General features: G+C 47.3%; 1 protein-coding gene across 4 annotated transcripts in view; it reads right to left on the bottom strand.

The window, feature by feature from the left end:
• TTK (TTK protein kinase) overlaps positions 1 to 17786 on the bottom strand; it is an 894856-nt gene that overhangs the window by 848078 nt on the left and 28992 nt on the right. For all 4 annotated transcript variants that reach the window (XM_078648117.1, XM_078648119.1, XM_078648116.1 and 1 more), the window contains exon 2: positions 9224 to 9367. In XM_078648117.1, the coding sequence (XP_078504243.1) occupies positions 9224 to 9365 (142 nt within the window). In that variant the 5' untranslated portion in view covers positions 9366 to 9367. The remainder of the gene's footprint in view (positions 1 to 9223; positions 9368 to 17786) is intronic.

The following is a 17786-nucleotide window of genomic DNA, read 5'->3' as shown; positions in this document are numbered from 1 at the left end:
GTGTCCACTCTCCTAAACAGAAAATCCTGGAGGACAGAGCACGCAAAGTGGCCGTCCCTCCTCACCTCAGAGTCCAAGCAGTAATGCTTAGCAAAAGTGTGGAGGGAAGACCAAGTTGCGGCCCTACAAATATTCTCTACAGGAACACCTCTAGACAAAGCCGAGGTGGACGACTTAGCCCTTGTAGAATGAGCCCTTATACCCTCTGGAGGTTCCTTACCGGCCAAAGAGTAGCAGATCTTTATACAGAGGATGATCCATCTTGAAAGAGTTCTTTTATGAACCGCTCTTCCTTTCTTGCAGCCAGCAAAACCAATGAAGAGCTGGTCATCCACACAACAGGTTTAAGTTCTGTCCAGACAATGTAACCTCTCCTCCTCCTTGGAAGGGTGAGGGGGAGGATAAAAAGGTAGGGAGGGTAACTGATTGTCCTAGGTGAAAGGGAGTAACCACCTTAGGAAGAAAAGCAGCCCTGGTCCTAAGAACCAGTCGATCAGCATGAATGGTCAAGAACGGGGGTTTGGAACTAAGAGCCTGAAGCTCACTTACCCTCCTTGCCGAGGTGATCGCAACCAGGAAGACTGTCTTAATAGTCAATAGCCTCAAAGGACACCTGTGTAAGTGCTCAAAGGGAGCACCCATCAAGTATGTTAAGACAAGATTTAAGTCCCATTGAGGCACAATAAAGGGAGGAGGAGGAAATTTATTAGTGAGACCCTTCAAAAATCTTAAAACCACAGGAGATTTGAAAAGAGAAGGCTGGTCCGGCAAACATACAAACGCCGACAAAGCCGAGAGATAACCCTTGACTGTGGCAACAGCAAGCCCTTGCCGCACCAAAGAGAGAGCAAACTGGAGAATATCAGATAAATGGGCTTTCAAAGGGTCTACAGACTTCTCTCCACACCAGATGGCAAATTTAGTCCACCTATACGAATAGATGGACTTAGTGGAGTCACGTCTAGCTGAAAGAATGACATCCACCACATCAAGTGGGAGAGAAAAAGAGCTAAGGTTGCCCCGTTCAATCTCCAGGCATGAAGGTGTAATGTCTGGAGGTGGGGGTGTAGAACCTGCCCCTCCATCTGAAAGAGGAGGTCTGCCCTGTGAGGGAGACGGAGCGGCGGGTGAGAGGAGAGGTGGAGAAGTTCCGAGTACCACACCCTTCTTGGCCAATCCGGGGCGACCAATATAACTTGGGCCCGGTCTTGGCGAATCTTCCTCAGAACCAGAGGAATCAAGGGTATGGGAGGAAAAGCGTAAAGGAGTTGACTTCCCCAACTCAACTGAAACGCATCCCCCAAGGCTCCTTGCATCGGATACTGGAGACTGCAGAATGACGGGCAGTGAGCATTCTCGCGAGTGGCGAACAGGTCCACCCGAGGAGTCCCCCACGTCCGAAAGACGCGACGAACCACCTCCGGATGAAGCCTTCACTCGTGGTCGGCTGAGAACTGACGACTGAGGCCATCTGCACGTACGTTCAGAACTCCGGCCAACAGGCAAATCTGATGGTCCTGAACCCAGGACCAGAGGCGCAGAGCCTCTCTGCAGAGACACTGCGACCCCACCCCTCCCTGCTTGTTGATATACCACATCGCGGTCGTGTTGTCCGTCAGGACTTGAACCGACCGACCGCAAAGGGAAGGGAGTAAGGCCTTGAGCGCTAGACGTATCGCCCTTAATTCCAGCAGGTTGATGTGAAGCAACCCTTCCTCTGGAGACCAAAGACCCTTGACCTCCGGGTCCCCCAGATTAGCACCCCACCCTAGAGTGGATGCATCCGTTATCACCGTGGCCACCGATGGAGGAAGTTGAAAAGGCTTTCCTTGTGACAGATTGCCTTCCACGCTCCACCAAGACAGCTGCAGTTTCTCTGGAGATCCTCACTGACTCCCCAAGATCTCCATTGTGTTGATACCACTGCCTGCGGAGGCACCACTGGAGTGCCCTCATGTGCCAGCGTGCATGGTTGACTAGGAGAATGCAAGAAGCCATCAGACCGAGCACGCAAAGGACCTTCAGGACTGGAACGACCGCTCCATTGTAAAATAAAGGTATCATTTCCTGTATGTTGCGAATCCTTTAAAGGAGGAGGGAATGCACGACATATAGTTGTGTCCAGTACAGCACCTATGAACAGGATGCGCTGGGAGGGCACCAGGTGAGACTTGGGTACATTTATCGAAAAACCCAACTTGTACAACAACTGGGTTGTCTCTTGCAGATGTTGGAGCACTCTCTCTGACGACTCTGCTTTGATCAGCCAGTCGTCCAAATAGGGGAATACTGGAATCCCCGACCTTCTGAGATGTGCTGCCACCACTGCCATCACCTTGGTGAAGACTCGAGGCGCAGTAGTAATTCCAAAAGGCAGGACCGCAAACTGATAGTGTTGCGACCCCACCGTAAAACGGAGATACTTCCTGTGCGACTTCAGGATAGGGATGTGAAAGTACGCATCCTGCAAGTCGAGCGACACCATCCAGTCTTCTTCCAGCAGCACTTGAAGAACCTGAGCAAGGGTTAGCATCTTGAATTTCTCTTGTTTTAGATAGAGATTCAAGATCCTGAGATCCAGGATAGGTCGAAGTCTGCCATCCTTCTTGGGAATCAGGAAATACCGGGAGTAACATCCCTGACCCCTTTCCTGCTCTGGGACCACCTCTACCGCACCCTTTCTCAATAGAGTTAGTACCTCCTGTAGAAGCAACAGATGTTGTTCCGTGCAATAACCTTGGCAAGGAGGGTAATTGGGAGGGAATTCCCGAAAGGGAAGGGCATACCCATTTTCTACGAGATTGAGAACCCAAAGATCTGATGTAACCGATTCCCAAGCCCGTAGAAAGTGGGTAAGCCGACCCCCCACCGGACCCGCATGATCCTGAATGGCGAATCTAGGGCTGCTTTTCTGTGGCTGGGGGGTTGGAGGAGGTGGAGGAGGAAGAGGCCTGACGTCCACGAGGACGTGCTCTTGCTTTCCCTGTAAGATCTGTACAGGGTATTCTGCTGCTGCTGTTGTTGTTGTTGTTGTTGTTGCTGCTGCGGACCTTGTCGAAAGTTGCGAAAGGAAGAGCGATCAAACCCTCTGAATCTCCTGGCCGAAGAACCTCTGATCTGGAGTCCTAAAGATTTGGCAGTAGCCCTACTGTCCTTAAACCTCTCTAAGGCTTTATCAGCCTTTTTGCCGAAGAGACCAACACCATTGAAAGGTAGATCCAATAAAGCTGCTTGGACCTCTGTTGAAAAGTCTGATGATTTTAGCCAAGCCGACCTTCTCATGGCAACCGCAGTGCCCATGATGCGAGCCACGGAATCAGCAGTATCCAAACCGCTTTGTATTACTTGGCGTGCCGCTGCTTGAGCGTCAGACAAAGCGTCCTCAAAATCACTCATACTCTCATCAGGGATCCTAGGAGCCAAAGAACGTAATGAATCCATAAGTGTGTGCACATATCTCCCCATGAGACAAGTGGCATTAGTGGACTTCAATGCCATACTAGCCGAGGAAAAAGTCTTTTTGGCCACCTGATCCTGCTTCTTGGCTTCCTTATCCCCTGGTCCTTGGGGAAACGCAGTCAAAGACTTCTTTGAACACGCCGCCTGAATGACCAGGCTCTCAGGAGAAGGGCGAGATGTTAAAAAGGCAGGGTCTTCTGGTGCAACTCTGTATCGTCTTGCCACACTTTTGGAAACAGCCGGAGCAGTTAGAGGCTTTTTCCACACCTCCATAATAGGCTCTTTTAAAGCCTCATTAAACGGAAGCAACGGTTCCACCACCGAACTAGGTGAGTGTAGGACCTCAGTAAGAAGGTTAGACTTAAATTCAACTGTTGGCAATGTTAAATTAAGAAGTCCCGCAGCCTTCCTCATTACAACATGATAAGGTTGGACGTTCTTAGAAGGCGCATCAGAACCTGATGGTAACTCCCATTCCGGGGGAAAATCCAGGCCACTAGCCTCTGCTAGGTCCTCAAAGCAATCTTCTTCCAGTTCGCCTTCCTCCACATCAGGACGAGAGTCAGCATACCTTTGCTCCTCCAAAAGGCGTTGCGCCTCCCTCCTAGACCACTCCTTAACACGTCTCTCCACTGGATCCACCATTGACTCCGACGGAGCCGGGACCGACTTCGGTACTGAATCCGATGGACCAGTGAGCTGAACTCCAGGTCGACTTGGACAGGGCGACGCCGGGACCGGTGTCGATGACTTCGGTGGAGCCGGGTAATGCCATGGCGGGGCGGGCAAAAACGGCATAAATGGAGCCGGGGCATAGGAGTGTGGAACCCCCAAATTGTAGGCCAGTGGACCCATGGGACCCGAAGGTGCTCCAGAGGGGTACCAAGCCCTCGAGAAGACGCCATACATAGCGTTCAAAAACGCAGTCGGGTCTTGGCCTGGGGCAGGAAAAGGAGGCTGAACACCCTCAGGCTGGCCTTGAGGTGGGAACGAATCCAGCTCCTCCACAGGCACGGATTCTCCTTCCACCAGAACTTCTTCCTCTCAGGCCGGGGCCGGAGATGGATTAGAAGCCGGAGCCGGCGACTGCACCTGCGACACCGAAGGCGAAGCCTCACCTTCCTGATTCGAAGCTTCCTGCTGAGGGATCACCTTCGATCGAACCTTCTTTGGCGACTCCGATCTCGAGTCCGACTCCTTACCCGAGTGACGTCGGGACTCATGCCTCCTCTTCTTATGCTTCTTTCTTGATTTTGATGCATGATCCGTAGAGGACATAGAGGTTGACCCCTCTCGAGATCTTGATCTTGACTTCGACCTCGCCCTTCTCGAACGAGACCGTGAAGACTTCCTACCTTTGTCAGCCTTCAACTTTGCCACCAAGAGCTTGGTTTCTCTATCCCGCAGGGTCTTCGGGTTCATCTTTCGACAAGATGGACAATCTTCCATATCATGGTCAGCGCTTAAGCACCATAAGCAGTCCTCGTGCGGGTCCATGATGGACATCATTTTCCCGCATTCCCTGCAGGGCTTAAAACCAGTCTTCCTTGACGACATCGTTGCGAAACAAAGAAGCAGATAGATGAAGGAAATAGCAACAAAGTCACTAGAAAGCTACCGAGATTCCCCGAAACCGTTAGCGTCGACGATGCGGAAAAAAGGGAACTGATGTCATCACGCCAGCGTGGGCCTATTATAGGCGTCGGTGACGTCAGCAGAGTCGCGTGCGATGCCGTGTCTCTATGACGTCCAAGTCCACGTAGGCGGGAGGCTACGAAAAGAATTTCCGAATGTTGCTGACGCAAGGGGGATATTCACAAGGTGAGGAATCCACAAGGCAGATGTATCCATCAGAAAATAACTGTTGGAATTAAGATGACAGTGGTCATGCTTTCATGAGCTGTAGTCCAAGGCCAGAGGTGGCAAGAGCAAAGATTTGGGTACAAATAGGATGTAGAGGATCGCAGCAAAACTGAGACACCCACTGTCTGGTGAACAACGTTGGGGATACTGCTTAGTGAATCAGCAAGAGCGGCCTAGGCACAAACTTGGAAACTCCTAAATCTCAGAACCCTCCTTGCCCTCTTTTGCATCGTCCCCTCTGCAACCTAAAAGCACCATAATAACAGGACCATCGAGGCCCGAAATAGAGTCATCCAAATCCCCTTTGGACTTAATTAAATTGCAGTGTCAGTGCTGCACTCTAGAGGCCATAAAACTGTTCCAAGGATAACTTGACAGAGGTCACCCAAAGGATCTTTCAGTGAGTCAATGGTGGCCAACCACAAGGATTAGCTATGCTCTAACTATACAATAATGAAACACAGCCAAGTGGACTATAAGGCATGAGGTAATTTCTACACAGACAAACTATAGTCAGCTGAGCACTTTTTTCAAAGACGTTCCACCTCTGCGAATGATGGCATAGAAACAAAGCAAGGTGACTTGTTCAGCATGATTAAGCTCAAGGGGATACTGCTGGCATTTGTGAGCATGATCCATGACAAGATGGATGTAATGGAACAAAAGTTAGCAGGTCAGGCTAAGGTAGACAGATTCAGGACTATCAGAGGTTAAAAGGAGAATTAACTGCTGGGAAGGAGCAATGCAATCTGGAACTTGCAATTCAATTACTCAGTAATGGTTCTGCAAGTAACTTGCAATTTCAGTCCTTTGCACCAGCAGCTATTGTTTGACTGAAGGACCAGGACATAACTTATGCCATTCAAAGATCCTATGAATTTTGGATTAGCCCCAAGAAGATAAATCATGCTTGGTGGGACACATCTAAGCCTTCTTCCTCTAGCAGATCACCCAGGAGAACAGTTTTAGCAGTACTGGAAGGTGATGATACACACAACAGAATCATTAAAGTTACAAGGGGGAAGGAGCTATACCATAAAACAACAAATCATGCTTGCATTTCCTCATTTAAACTTTAATGATGTCACAAGGCATAAATAGGAGGAGGCACAGAGGAAAGGTTCAAATCTATGTGCAACTGAATCAGTTACATTTCCCAGACAGCTTAATAGTGGTGGTGTGTGACAAGAGTTTGGCATTGCAAATCTCTCCACAACTTCCAATTTTAAACAAACAACCTTTGCTCACCAAATGAGGAAGGACGACAGTACCCAAAATTAAATTAGACTGCGTAAAATCACTTGGTCACAGAATAGTATCACCCCCTTTCTCTGTAACCATGCAAATGAAAGATAAAGCCACACTCTGAGACTTGTGTGTGTAGATATTTGGCATGCCCTAATGGACTTCGAATGGAAATCCTAACTGTGAATGTAATACTGAACATCTGAAGTAAGTTACCAAGTACCCTTCAACCCGCAGACCTAGATAGGACATGCCTCCACAACACCAAGTAGAATAATTTTAGGAGGCTTGGAAAAAACAATTGTTTTACTTTTTCCCTCTGCACACTCGAGTGACAGTGGACCTGCCTGGGCCTGGGTTCTGGCAGAGCATTTCTGTATCGTTGGAGACGTGTGCGTGAGCAAAGGACTCGGATTGGCTTTTCACGAATACTAAACCCAGGAGTTTTAAACCTTCCAAAGATAAAACAGTAACTAATACGATATCAAGAAACCATCAGACAACGTTTTGAACTAGACTGCAGACGGAGCTACCACCTCATAATATGGAGGAAAAGCATGGATTGAAGCTTCCCCATATCTGTTTTCCAAGACCTATGTCTAAAATCGAAGATTAAATCTTTTAAAGAATCATTCTTGTATCTAATAAATCGCTTGGACTGCTCTATACCCTTGAGGATTACAAATAACTCCAGCCCTTCGAGAGACATATAGACCCCCAGACCACCTCACCGATGTAAAATGTATTTCTTTGGTCCTGAAGAAGGTGATACAAATCTGGTTTCACCGAAACGTACGTAGGCCAGTGACACGCATCTGAGAGCCCTACTCAAGAACCAAGCCAAAAGAAGAACTAGTCATAATCAAACTGATGGACTTGTGTTTGTTTAAAATTGTGGAATTTACTGACAAAGACAAACAGAAATAGCGAGTAGGACTCCTGTCCAGATGTGTTTTTATTGTGAATTTGTTTGTGTGGTATGATAGTTGGTATGTATTAGTAGAATGAAAGGTGAGAATGGAAGAATGATGGAGTAAATTTGGGGGTTGCTATAATTCAAATCACTTAAGAAAAGTCAAAGAATGTCTTTTTTCTAATTGAAACAATAATGTGATTTTGTTTTATGTACAAATGTGTTTGTCAATATAATAGATTCAAAAAAAGTGTGAAAATAAAAAACAAATACATAAAAATATTTTTGATAAATAAACAAAACCAAAAAGAAAGTCATTTTTTGTGTGGAGATTCTATGCTGTGAGGTAATGTTTTGATTAGATTTATTACCTTGTCAGGAATAAGAAAGGCCAGATAAGAGGTTGCTCTCTTTGTATTTATTTCCTACCCGAGCCTTCCGTTATGTATTAATTCACTTCCAAAACTCAAACTGGTTGAGTTCACCCTTGAAGAACTCCATCCCTCTTTATCCGTCTGCCTTTTTAAAAATTTCTAATCCCCTTGTTTAATCTTTCAATATATTTACCCCAGTATTGGTTATTGCCAACTCTCCCTTTACTTGAGGTTGGCAGTCGCTTGCACAGGGCCAATGTATATACCCTCATCTCTTGATCTTTTCCTCAGAGTGGCTCTCAGTCCAGTAATTACAACCTTGGGAATCTATTATTTATTCTTAATGTACCCGTTTCGCCCCATGCTTTTAGTGTTGGCCTGAAAGTAAAAAGAGTAGTAATAGCTATAGCAGTGGCAGTACAAGTAGTAAGACCAGCTTTAATGAAACTAGTATAAATCGGTAGTAGAAAACAAATTCATAGTGGTAGTTCCCAATAGTAGTAAGCGTGTTAACAGTAGTGTTTGGTGCACTGCTTCTTGTAGCAGGACCTAGATCGTTAATACTAAACATAGCAATCATCAGTGGAGTATTATCAGGAGCAGTACCTGTATAAGTAGTAGTTCTCCGTGTCTTACAAGCAGTAGCAGAGTGTTACAATTATCTCTTACTGAAGTACTACTAATAACAACAGTAGTAACAATTGCCTTTATAGTACTGCCAGGAACTGTACCATTACAATTAGCAGTTCTCTTTGCCTTAAAAGGAGCAGCCGGTTAGCTCAGTTATTTCCTAATGAAGTACTGATAAGCAACAGTATCCAGGCTGATTCCAGCACTATACTAAATGCAGCAGCAATAGTGATGTACAACTAATTTAAAGAGAAAAGTTCTCTATTAATCTTTCAATATTTCGATTTAATGAAAATAGATTTTCCACACTTCATTAACAGAAGTATTGTATTGCATTTATATAGTACTGCACGAACCTGGTGAGGTGCCAAAGCAAGTTTGTAGGGGGATGGCACGCTTCATCATGGGGGATTGCATTCTTATGGGTTAAAATTGCAGGTTGGCATTTTTGGGAAGCACACTGGTGTTGTGGGCGAATGACCAGAGTGGTGCTTTACTTTGTCTTTGCTCACTGCAATCTAAGCGTGTAATGGAAGGAAGCGTTATGAAAGAAAGCCTTTGCTTTTTACTGACATTTATTGGCAGCCCTGCCTGATCTCATGCCAGACTATGTAGGTCTCTATGAAATCTGTAATGGAGAAGAGATTGCCACATTATATACTAGTTTTATATTCTACTTCACAGTTTAAAAAATGCTGTATGGATATCAGGCACGCTGAGCATTTTGATGATCTTTTACCTGTTGTGTCAGCAGGCGAGCCACTTAAATTCACTTCATCAGTCAAGTTCTCTTCAGCTTGATATCTAGTTTTCAGACTCCTAACTCTATTCATTATATGAGCCAGTTTCAGTCGTCTCTCGCTCATATCTTCTTCCTCCATTTCTGCAACAACATATAAAGACATTTCAACATTTCAAATACATTCTTTATTTTTAACATACTGATTTTCTAAGCGTATTATTCCAAAAGAAATGAAGTCAAAGCTTTTATTTGAAAACAGTAATATATAGGGCAAGTGCTCAAACGATTATAAACAGTGACAATCACCACAGTGTTGCATATCTTCACGCCTACCTTTGCATTATGCTGCTAGTCATTATGGACATAAAAATATAATGCACACTGTGTTGTCCAAATTGTTACGGAAAATCTTTTAGAATGCATACCTGAAGATACATCACTTTACAAAAAGTCCAATTTGTATTGTGGAGGATTTCAAATTTCTAGTAAAGGAAGAACAAGGGGGGGGCATAGGGGTGGGAGGGCGGGGGTCCGCAAAAGTGAATACACTTTTCTACAAGAAGAGTTTCACCAAAATTAGCCATGATACTACTGACAAAAGTAATAGATTGTCGGGGGAACCATCATTTCTCCTTCACACCAGATACAAAGTGTCAGTTGGGCGGCAAGGCTCAGAGAGAGATATTTAAACCCATTCTTCCACTTCTGAATTCTAATCCTCCAGGTTAATTCAGAAGAATGCAAGTAAAGTACCGTGGAAACTTACAACCAGGTGCTAAAACACAAAATTTCGCATTTGATAGTTCTGTACAGACAAAAAAAGAAAAATGGCAGCAGTATTAATGATGAGGTAGACTGTTGTGTTTCGGTTTAGATGTCCGTATATAGGTTTTCCCGATACATGTCCTTATATAGGCACAAGATCCCAGCCTTTATTTAGGCATTAGCCATGCTCTCCAAATATGGCATGGTCCCCTACATCCGTCCACCCCCAACGTCACAACGAGTTCTTAGAAACCAGACCCTTAAGCCATTGGTGCTTTCCATAGCCTAGGACTATTGATTTCTCCAAGTACTCATCTATTATGCATGAACTGCTATTCCTTAAGGGTTCATTCATGACGTCTTCCTCTGCCCAACTTTACGTCAATGCAAATATTCCTAAGCACCTTCCAGTTATAAATATACCTTCCCTTGCCATGGCAAAGCACGGCTGCAAGACACGATACTGCTCGCCACGGCAAGTTCGGAAGAGACCGTATCCCGGCCTTATGAACTGACCAGACGCTGTCATCCATGCTCGCAGAGAATCCAGCTTCCAGTGTTCTGACTCCCTTCGCGGGGTATTAAGAGTTTGAGACCCGGAAAGAGATTCCCACCTCTCTCATTCTATGGTATGGAGCGAACTAGAACCTAGAGGGACTCTTGGCATACCAAACTATAGCTTACCATACTATAGAATACAGCACCTACTTCTTATCTTGTACTACACTTAGGTTAGGTACACTGGGGTAGAACTAGTTAGAAGCATCAGACGAGTATCCACATTTTAGCCTGTTATTTATGTATATGAATATGTGTCATAGCTAAAAGAATGCTATTGCAGTATTATTTATTTCTGCTGCCTACGCTGTATGTAATATATCTTGCATATTGTCTTACGATTGTAACAGCTCATATATCTTACACGAGAAACAAGACGGTTCAATAAATCCTTTTATTGAAACGAGCGTCTATCTCTTTCTGTGTAACTCTGAAGAAACTAAGCATGCACGATTGACTGAGTGAAACTTATCTATTGTTTACACGATTCCGAGGCATGTTCCAATTCTAAAGGGAAACAAAGTTGTCATCTTTATGCGGTTGCCAGAAACTACTCCCTTCTTTCTAGTGGCCTCTGAGTTAGGTGGCACACAAAGTAATTAAGTTTAATGTACTCGATTGGGGCATACTGGCCTAAGTCCTATGCCACAACTATAGTGTATATTTTCCAATGCGCAGAGACTATTAGGGAAATAGGAACTACACTACATGGCGCCCAACGGTTTGGTAAGGCACTAATTTACCTCTAGATACCGAAGTAACTCAGTTGTGCTTTTCTCAGAGACCCCTACTCATAATACTCCATAAGACATCTGGAGTGGGTAGGGTTAATATCTGCCATAGCGGAGTAGGACGAAAAACCTGTGTATTAGCTGTTTGGGTTGTTCAACGTTGAAGGAAATAGTGTTCCCAAAAATTGTGCACCTTGTGAGAAGTTGGCCTGATATATAATGTTCACTATTCTAGTGAACACTTTGTATCAGTCCAAACAACCCTTATTGATGTTTGGTTGTAAGTCAACCTGATAGACCAGCTATCCTAGTAGCATGGACACGTGCAGTCTTTAGGCTAAACTCTAGAGGGCGTGTTAAGCCAGCTGTTTTACCATCACATATACCCCTTGAACACCAAGTGAAAGGACACCACACAAGTTGTTATGAAAAATAAAGTATATGTATTTATAACAAGACTACCCTGGCTCTTTATGAGACAGGGAGCTAAGCACACAACAAAACTCTTATGAAAATACTTAAAGTCGCACAATTTACACAAATGCCCGAGGGGCACGATAAACCATATACTATACAAGTGGAATGCGAGATACTAGCAGGTAAGTAACTATTCTCATAGGCTTTAGAATCGCTAGGACTGGACTACTGAACCTTTAGATTGCAAGCAGGAGGCCTAGGGACGTCGTGTGCAGAGTGGGAACTCTCACGCGTAAGGCGGGAAAAAGTCTATGGAGGCTAGTAAAAGCAAAGTTAGTGTTTTCGGGCGAACCCGACTAGGTAGGTCAAAAACGAAAGTGGATCAAGACACTTAGAGAGTTGGTCTACGCTGAAGCACCGGAGTACTCGGTTTACCTAGCCCAGGGTCTGCGGCTGCATAGGGTTCAAATGTCGTCGGATTTCTTCGTTGATGAACCAGGAGCCTGAAGGAAGAAGTTGCTGGCAGGCGACCAGTGAAGAAGTTCTTGGGGATCCAAGCCTGGATCGGGGAAGAGGAAGACCTGTAAGCAGAGGGGTCCAAGTTCTGAATCACTAGCCAGTGATTTAGGTGGGCACCAGAGTGGCACCGGACGAAGTCACCTCGACCAGGTGAGTGGGCGCTGCTGGGCTCCGCAGTCTCACGGACCAGGAGGCGTTGTCGGCGACCAGGATGGAGGTGCGAGCTGTCCCACGAAGATATCTGCTGTCGACGTCGCTGGACCCAGGATTGGGGCAACAAGTCTTGGCAAATGCAAGCCCACGCGGTGGACTTAAAATGGCGTCTGGAGTGGACCAGGAGGGTCCGGGGTGCTCCTCTGTTGGAGGGGAGCAAGGGCCAGTCTGGAGCAACCAGACCAGCGGTGTTTGTCGTCGAAGTTCGTCGTCAGAGGGCCTCTAGCCAACGGGCAAGTGACCTGGACAACGCGGTGAGCAGCAAAGAGCATAAGGGCCCCACGCAGATCTCGTGGATGCAAGGGGGCTGAACTTCGGTGCTGGAGCTGCTCAGGGTTGGGGCTTCTCTTACCCCAAAGCACTCGGTCGAGGGTCACTCGGGAGTCGTGCTGGGCAAGCGTCGTGCAGTCTTGGAGATGGCCGGTCCCTCGAGGTCTCGTCGCACCCACGGGTCTCAGCTGGGCTGAAGATGCAGGTAGAGGTCAGAGGTGCCAGGGAAGCCGGTTCTCGTCGAGCTGGGCAGTCTTGATCCGGAGGAGAGACTTACAGCAGACCGCGATGCTTGGATGGTGCCTGCTGCTGCAGGGTGACTACTCCTTAGTCACAAGGGAGAAATCTTGAGAAGAGTTGAGTTCCTTTCGTGGAAAGTCGGTTCAGGATTCAAAGATGATCTAATTTGGAAGGGGGCCTGCTCCTACCTTTATCCTGCAAAAGGGGGCTGGCACGCGACTAAGTCCTGCCCTATGGGTGGGACTAGGAGGGGGGTGGTTACACCCCTCTCCTTTGCCGGGCTTTTCCCCAGATCAGGGGCTGGAGTGCCCCTGGAACTGGTTCAAGCCGGCCTATGCACAGTGAGCACCGGGGTGCCACTTGCAGTCACCTTCCTCTAAAGCTCTGCCTACCTAGGATACACAAAATCCTGTCTGGGACGGTGCTGGCACCGCCCCTGGCAGGAAACCCTTTGTCCTTGCCTCCTGCGCTGGGAGGACTCCCAGCAGCAGGAGGGCAGACTTGTGTCTCGGTGGCAGCATCCATCTTGTGGAGCTGAGGCTATGTCTGACTTTAACCGGGGTTACAGGTTACCAACGTGTCGTGTCCCTCTAGAAGGGTGGAATGCTAACCCCGTCGCCAGAATTGGCGAGGGGTTAGTATTCCAATTCGTACGACACCTTACTCGACATGTTTTGATAATGTTATACCAAAGTTAGCATATGACCGCGAGGTACATAATGCACTTAAGAGTATATGGTATAGCGTTATCGTGGAACAGCTATTAGGACTTGGTTCCGCAAGCTGCAAACGGGCTCAGCTCATGCCAGAGCACCATTTCACATTATTCCACGCACTCTGCCTTCAGGATTGTTAAGGCCTGCCATAGGAGTGACTGATAGGAATATATGTGTCCATTTTAGGTTTAGATATAGGAATACTATATCTAAAGCAAAGGGTGATTACACCACCTTGCCCCAGCTGTCAAGCAGCCAGTTGTGTCTGGTTTAGTTAGTCAACCCAGGGGTGGCATAATACATGCTGCAGCCCCTGGGAGACTTCTGGGTACACCTCTGCCCTGGTTACAGGGACACAAGAGAGGGCCCAGTGCCAATTCAGTACCTGGGTACAATTTGGAGTAGAGAGAACAGCTAGGCTGTGGGTCTGATTAGCAGGCCCACAGCCAGGGAAAGTCGTAAACCAGTGAAGCAAAAAGCAAAAATCTGGGTGATCATAGGATTGCAGACCCTACTCTCCTACATGACCCCCCCCCCCAAACTTTGGGACAATAAGCTAACCTTGACCAGGTGAGTCTTCTTGCTCTAAGTGGAAATACCTGGAGAGCCCATCAGCATTGCCATGATCAGTACCAGGTCTATGCTCCACTGTAAAATCCATCCCCTGTAGGGAAATGGACCACCTAAGTAGTTTGGGGTTTTCACCCTTCATCTGATTTAGCCATAAGAGGGGCTTATGGTCGGTCTGAATCTTAAAGTGAGTGCCAAACAAGTATGACCTCAACTTTTTCAGGGCCCACACCACAGCAAAGGCCTCCCTCTCAATAGCTGACCAATTTTTCTCTCTGGGGGTCAGCCTTCTGCTAATGAAAGCAATGGGCTGGTCGTTACCATCAAAATTCAGCTGAGATAGAACAGCCCCCACACCCAACTCAGAAGCATCTGTTTGGACAATGAAGGTCTTGGAGTAGTCTGGACTCTTTAGGATAGGTGCTGTGCATATGGCCTGCTTTAGGTCATTGAATGCTTTCTGACAGCTTGCTGTCCACTGAACTTTCTTTGGCATCTTTTTACTGGTCAGGTCATTAAGTGGAGTCACAATGGACCCATAATTCTTGACAAATTTCCTATAGTAACCAGTCAGGCCCAAGAAAGCTCAAACCTGAGTCTGGGTGGTTGGAGGAGCCCAGTCCTTGATGGCCTGTATCTTACTCTCCAAGGGTTGAACCTGGCCTCCACCTACAAGGTGGCCCAGGTATACAACCTGTGTCTGCCCTATCTGGCACTTAGTGGCCTTGATAGTGAGACCTGCCTTCTGCAGTGCCTCGAACACTTTCCTCAGGTGGACCAGGTGATCCTCCCAGGTGGAACTAAAGACAGCTATATCATCAAGATATGCTGCACAGAAGTCATCCAACCCAGTGAGAACTTGATTCACCAGCCTTTGGAAGGTGGCAGGTGCATTTTTCAAACCAAAGGGCATTACCACAAATTGATAATGCCCACCAGGGGTAGAAAATGCTGTCTTGGGCTTGGCCTCCTCAGCTAACCTGATTTGCCAATACCCAGCTGTCAGGTCAAATGTACTTAAGTAGTTGGCAGAAGCCAATCTATCTATAAGTTCATCTGCTCTTGGTATTGGGTGGGCATCAGTCTTAGTGACTGCATTGAGTCCTCTGTAGTCTACGCAAAACCTCATCTCTTTCTTACCACCCTGGGTGTGAGGCTTTGGCACTAGAACTACTGGGCTAGCCCAAGGGCTATCTGAGGGCTCAATGACTCCCAGCTCCAACATTTTCTGCACTTCAGTTTTGATGCAGTCTCTGACATGATCAGGCTGTCTGTAGATTTTACTCTCGACAGGCAGACTGTCTCCAGTGTCAACTTCATGGGTACACCAATCAGTTTGACTGGGGCTCAGAGAGAACATATGTCTAAAGGATTGCAGAACTTGTCTACAATCCTGTTGCTGATGTTCAGAGAGGCTGCCACAAAAGACAACACCATCTACTGATCTATCATCCGGATTCTGAGTGAGCAGGTCTGGGAGAGGGTCACTCTCTTCCTCCTGTCCCTCATCTGTGGCCATGAGCAAGCTCATGTCCTTCCTGTCGACATATGCCTTGAGCCTGTTCACATGGAGCACCCTGAGGGGGCTCCTGGGAGTTCCAAGGTCCACCAGGTAGGTGACCTCTCCCTTTTGCTCAATGATGGTGTGGGGCCCAGACCATTTGTCTTTGAGTGCTGCTGGGGCCACTGGCTCCAGCACCCACACTTTCTGTCCAGGCTTGTACACAGTCAGGACAGCCTTCTGGTCATGCCAAGCTTTTTGGAGTTCTTGGCTGGCCTCAAGGTTTTTAGATGCCTTCTCCATATATTCAGCCATCCTGGAGCGGAGACCAAGTACATAGTCCACTATGTTGGTTGCAGGCTTTTTGAGAGGTCTCTCCCATCCTTCCTTCACCAAACACAGGGGTCCTCTTACAGGATGCCCATACAGAAGTTCAAAAGGGCTGTAGCCAACCCCCTTCTGTGGGACCTCTCTGTAAGCAAACAAGAGGCAGGGTATCAGGACATCCCATCTACGCCTGAGCTTTTCAGGTAGTCCATGAATCATCCCTTTGAGGGTCCTGTTGAACCTTTCAACAAGCCCATTGCACTGTGGATGATAGGGTGTGGTGAACTTGTAGTTGACACCACATTCCTTCCACATTGCAGTCAGATATCCTGACATGAAGTTTGCACCTCTGTCAGAAACAACCTCCTTAGGGAAGCCCACTCTGGAGAATATTCCAACTAGGGCCCTTGCCACTACATGTGCTGTAGTGGTCCTAAGTGGAATAGCTTCAGGATACCTGGTGGCATGGTCCACCACCACCACCAGTATAAACTTGTGCCCTGATGCTGTCTGGGGTTCCATTGGACCAACAATGTCAATCCCCACTCTTTCAAAGGGAACCCCCCACCACAGGTAGTGGTATGAGGGGGGCCTTTGTTGTGCCACCTGACTTACCACTGGCTTGGCAAGTGACACAGGAGCGACAAAACTCCTTGGTATTCTCATTCATGTGAGGCCAGTGAAAGTGTGAGACAAGTCTGTCCCAAGTCTTTGTCTGGCCTAAGTGACCTGCAAGGGGAATCTCATGGGCCAAGGTGAGAAGGAAACCCCTCTGAGACAAGGGGATGACCAGCCTCCTGGTTGCACCAGGCTTGGGGTCTCTTGACTCAGAGTACAGGAGTCCATCTTCCCAGTATACCCTGTGGGCACCTGTGGCATTCCCTGCAGCCTCAGCAGCAGCCTGCTGTCTGAGGGGTTCAAGGGAAGGGCAGTCTAACTGTGCCTTCCCCAGGTCTTCTCTGGGGGGTCCCCCTGAGCCCAGAAACTCAACTTGATCAAGTTCAAGCTCTTTAGGCTCAGTTTCCCTCAGCTCTTTCAGGTCAGCCTCCTCAGAGACTTGATCCTCAACCTGGGGCAAGGGGGAAGGCAATGCCTTAACCCTACTGCTCTTCTTCTTGGAAGGTGTCTGGTCCATTGTTCCAGGATCCAGCACCTGTTCAGTGGGGCATCTTCTGGCCTGTGACCTAGTCACAGCAAGCACATGTGCTGGCAAGCCTAACATTTCCATGTGAGTCCTCTGCTCCACTTCTGACCATAGTGATGACTCCAAATCATTGCCCAACAAACAATCCACTGGGAGGTCTGAACTAACCACAACTTTCTTTTGGCCACTTACCCCTCCCCAGGAGAAAGCAACAATCGCCATACTATGACTGGTAGTGACGTTGCTGGCATTGGTCACCAGGAAATCTGTACCTGGCATGATCTGTCCAGGGTCCACAAAGTTAGGTGTCACCATGGTGACACTGGCACAAGTGTCCCTATAGGCCTGAGCCATTTTGCCATTTATTAAAGGTGTCTGTCTGCCTGTATTTGCCCAAAGTATTGGGACTGACATCAGGGGACATATCCATATCCCCTGTACAGACAAGGACAGCCTGAGTGAGAGTGCCAACTAAGTTGTCAGACCCCTCAGTTCCCAAGGTTAACCCAACTATTCCCTTGGGAGGTGCACTACCACGACTGACTGTACTAGGGGGTGCAGTTGCCTTAGGGGCTGTAGTGGTAGGAGT

Source organism: Lissotriton helveticus, chromosome 6, assembly GCF_964261635.1.
Source record: "Lissotriton helveticus chromosome 6, aLisHel1.1, whole genome shotgun sequence".
In the NCBI taxonomy this organism is placed as follows: Eukaryota; Metazoa; Chordata; class Amphibia; order Caudata; family Salamandridae; genus Lissotriton; species Lissotriton helveticus.
This window is presented reverse-complemented; position numbering and strand designations above follow the sequence as displayed.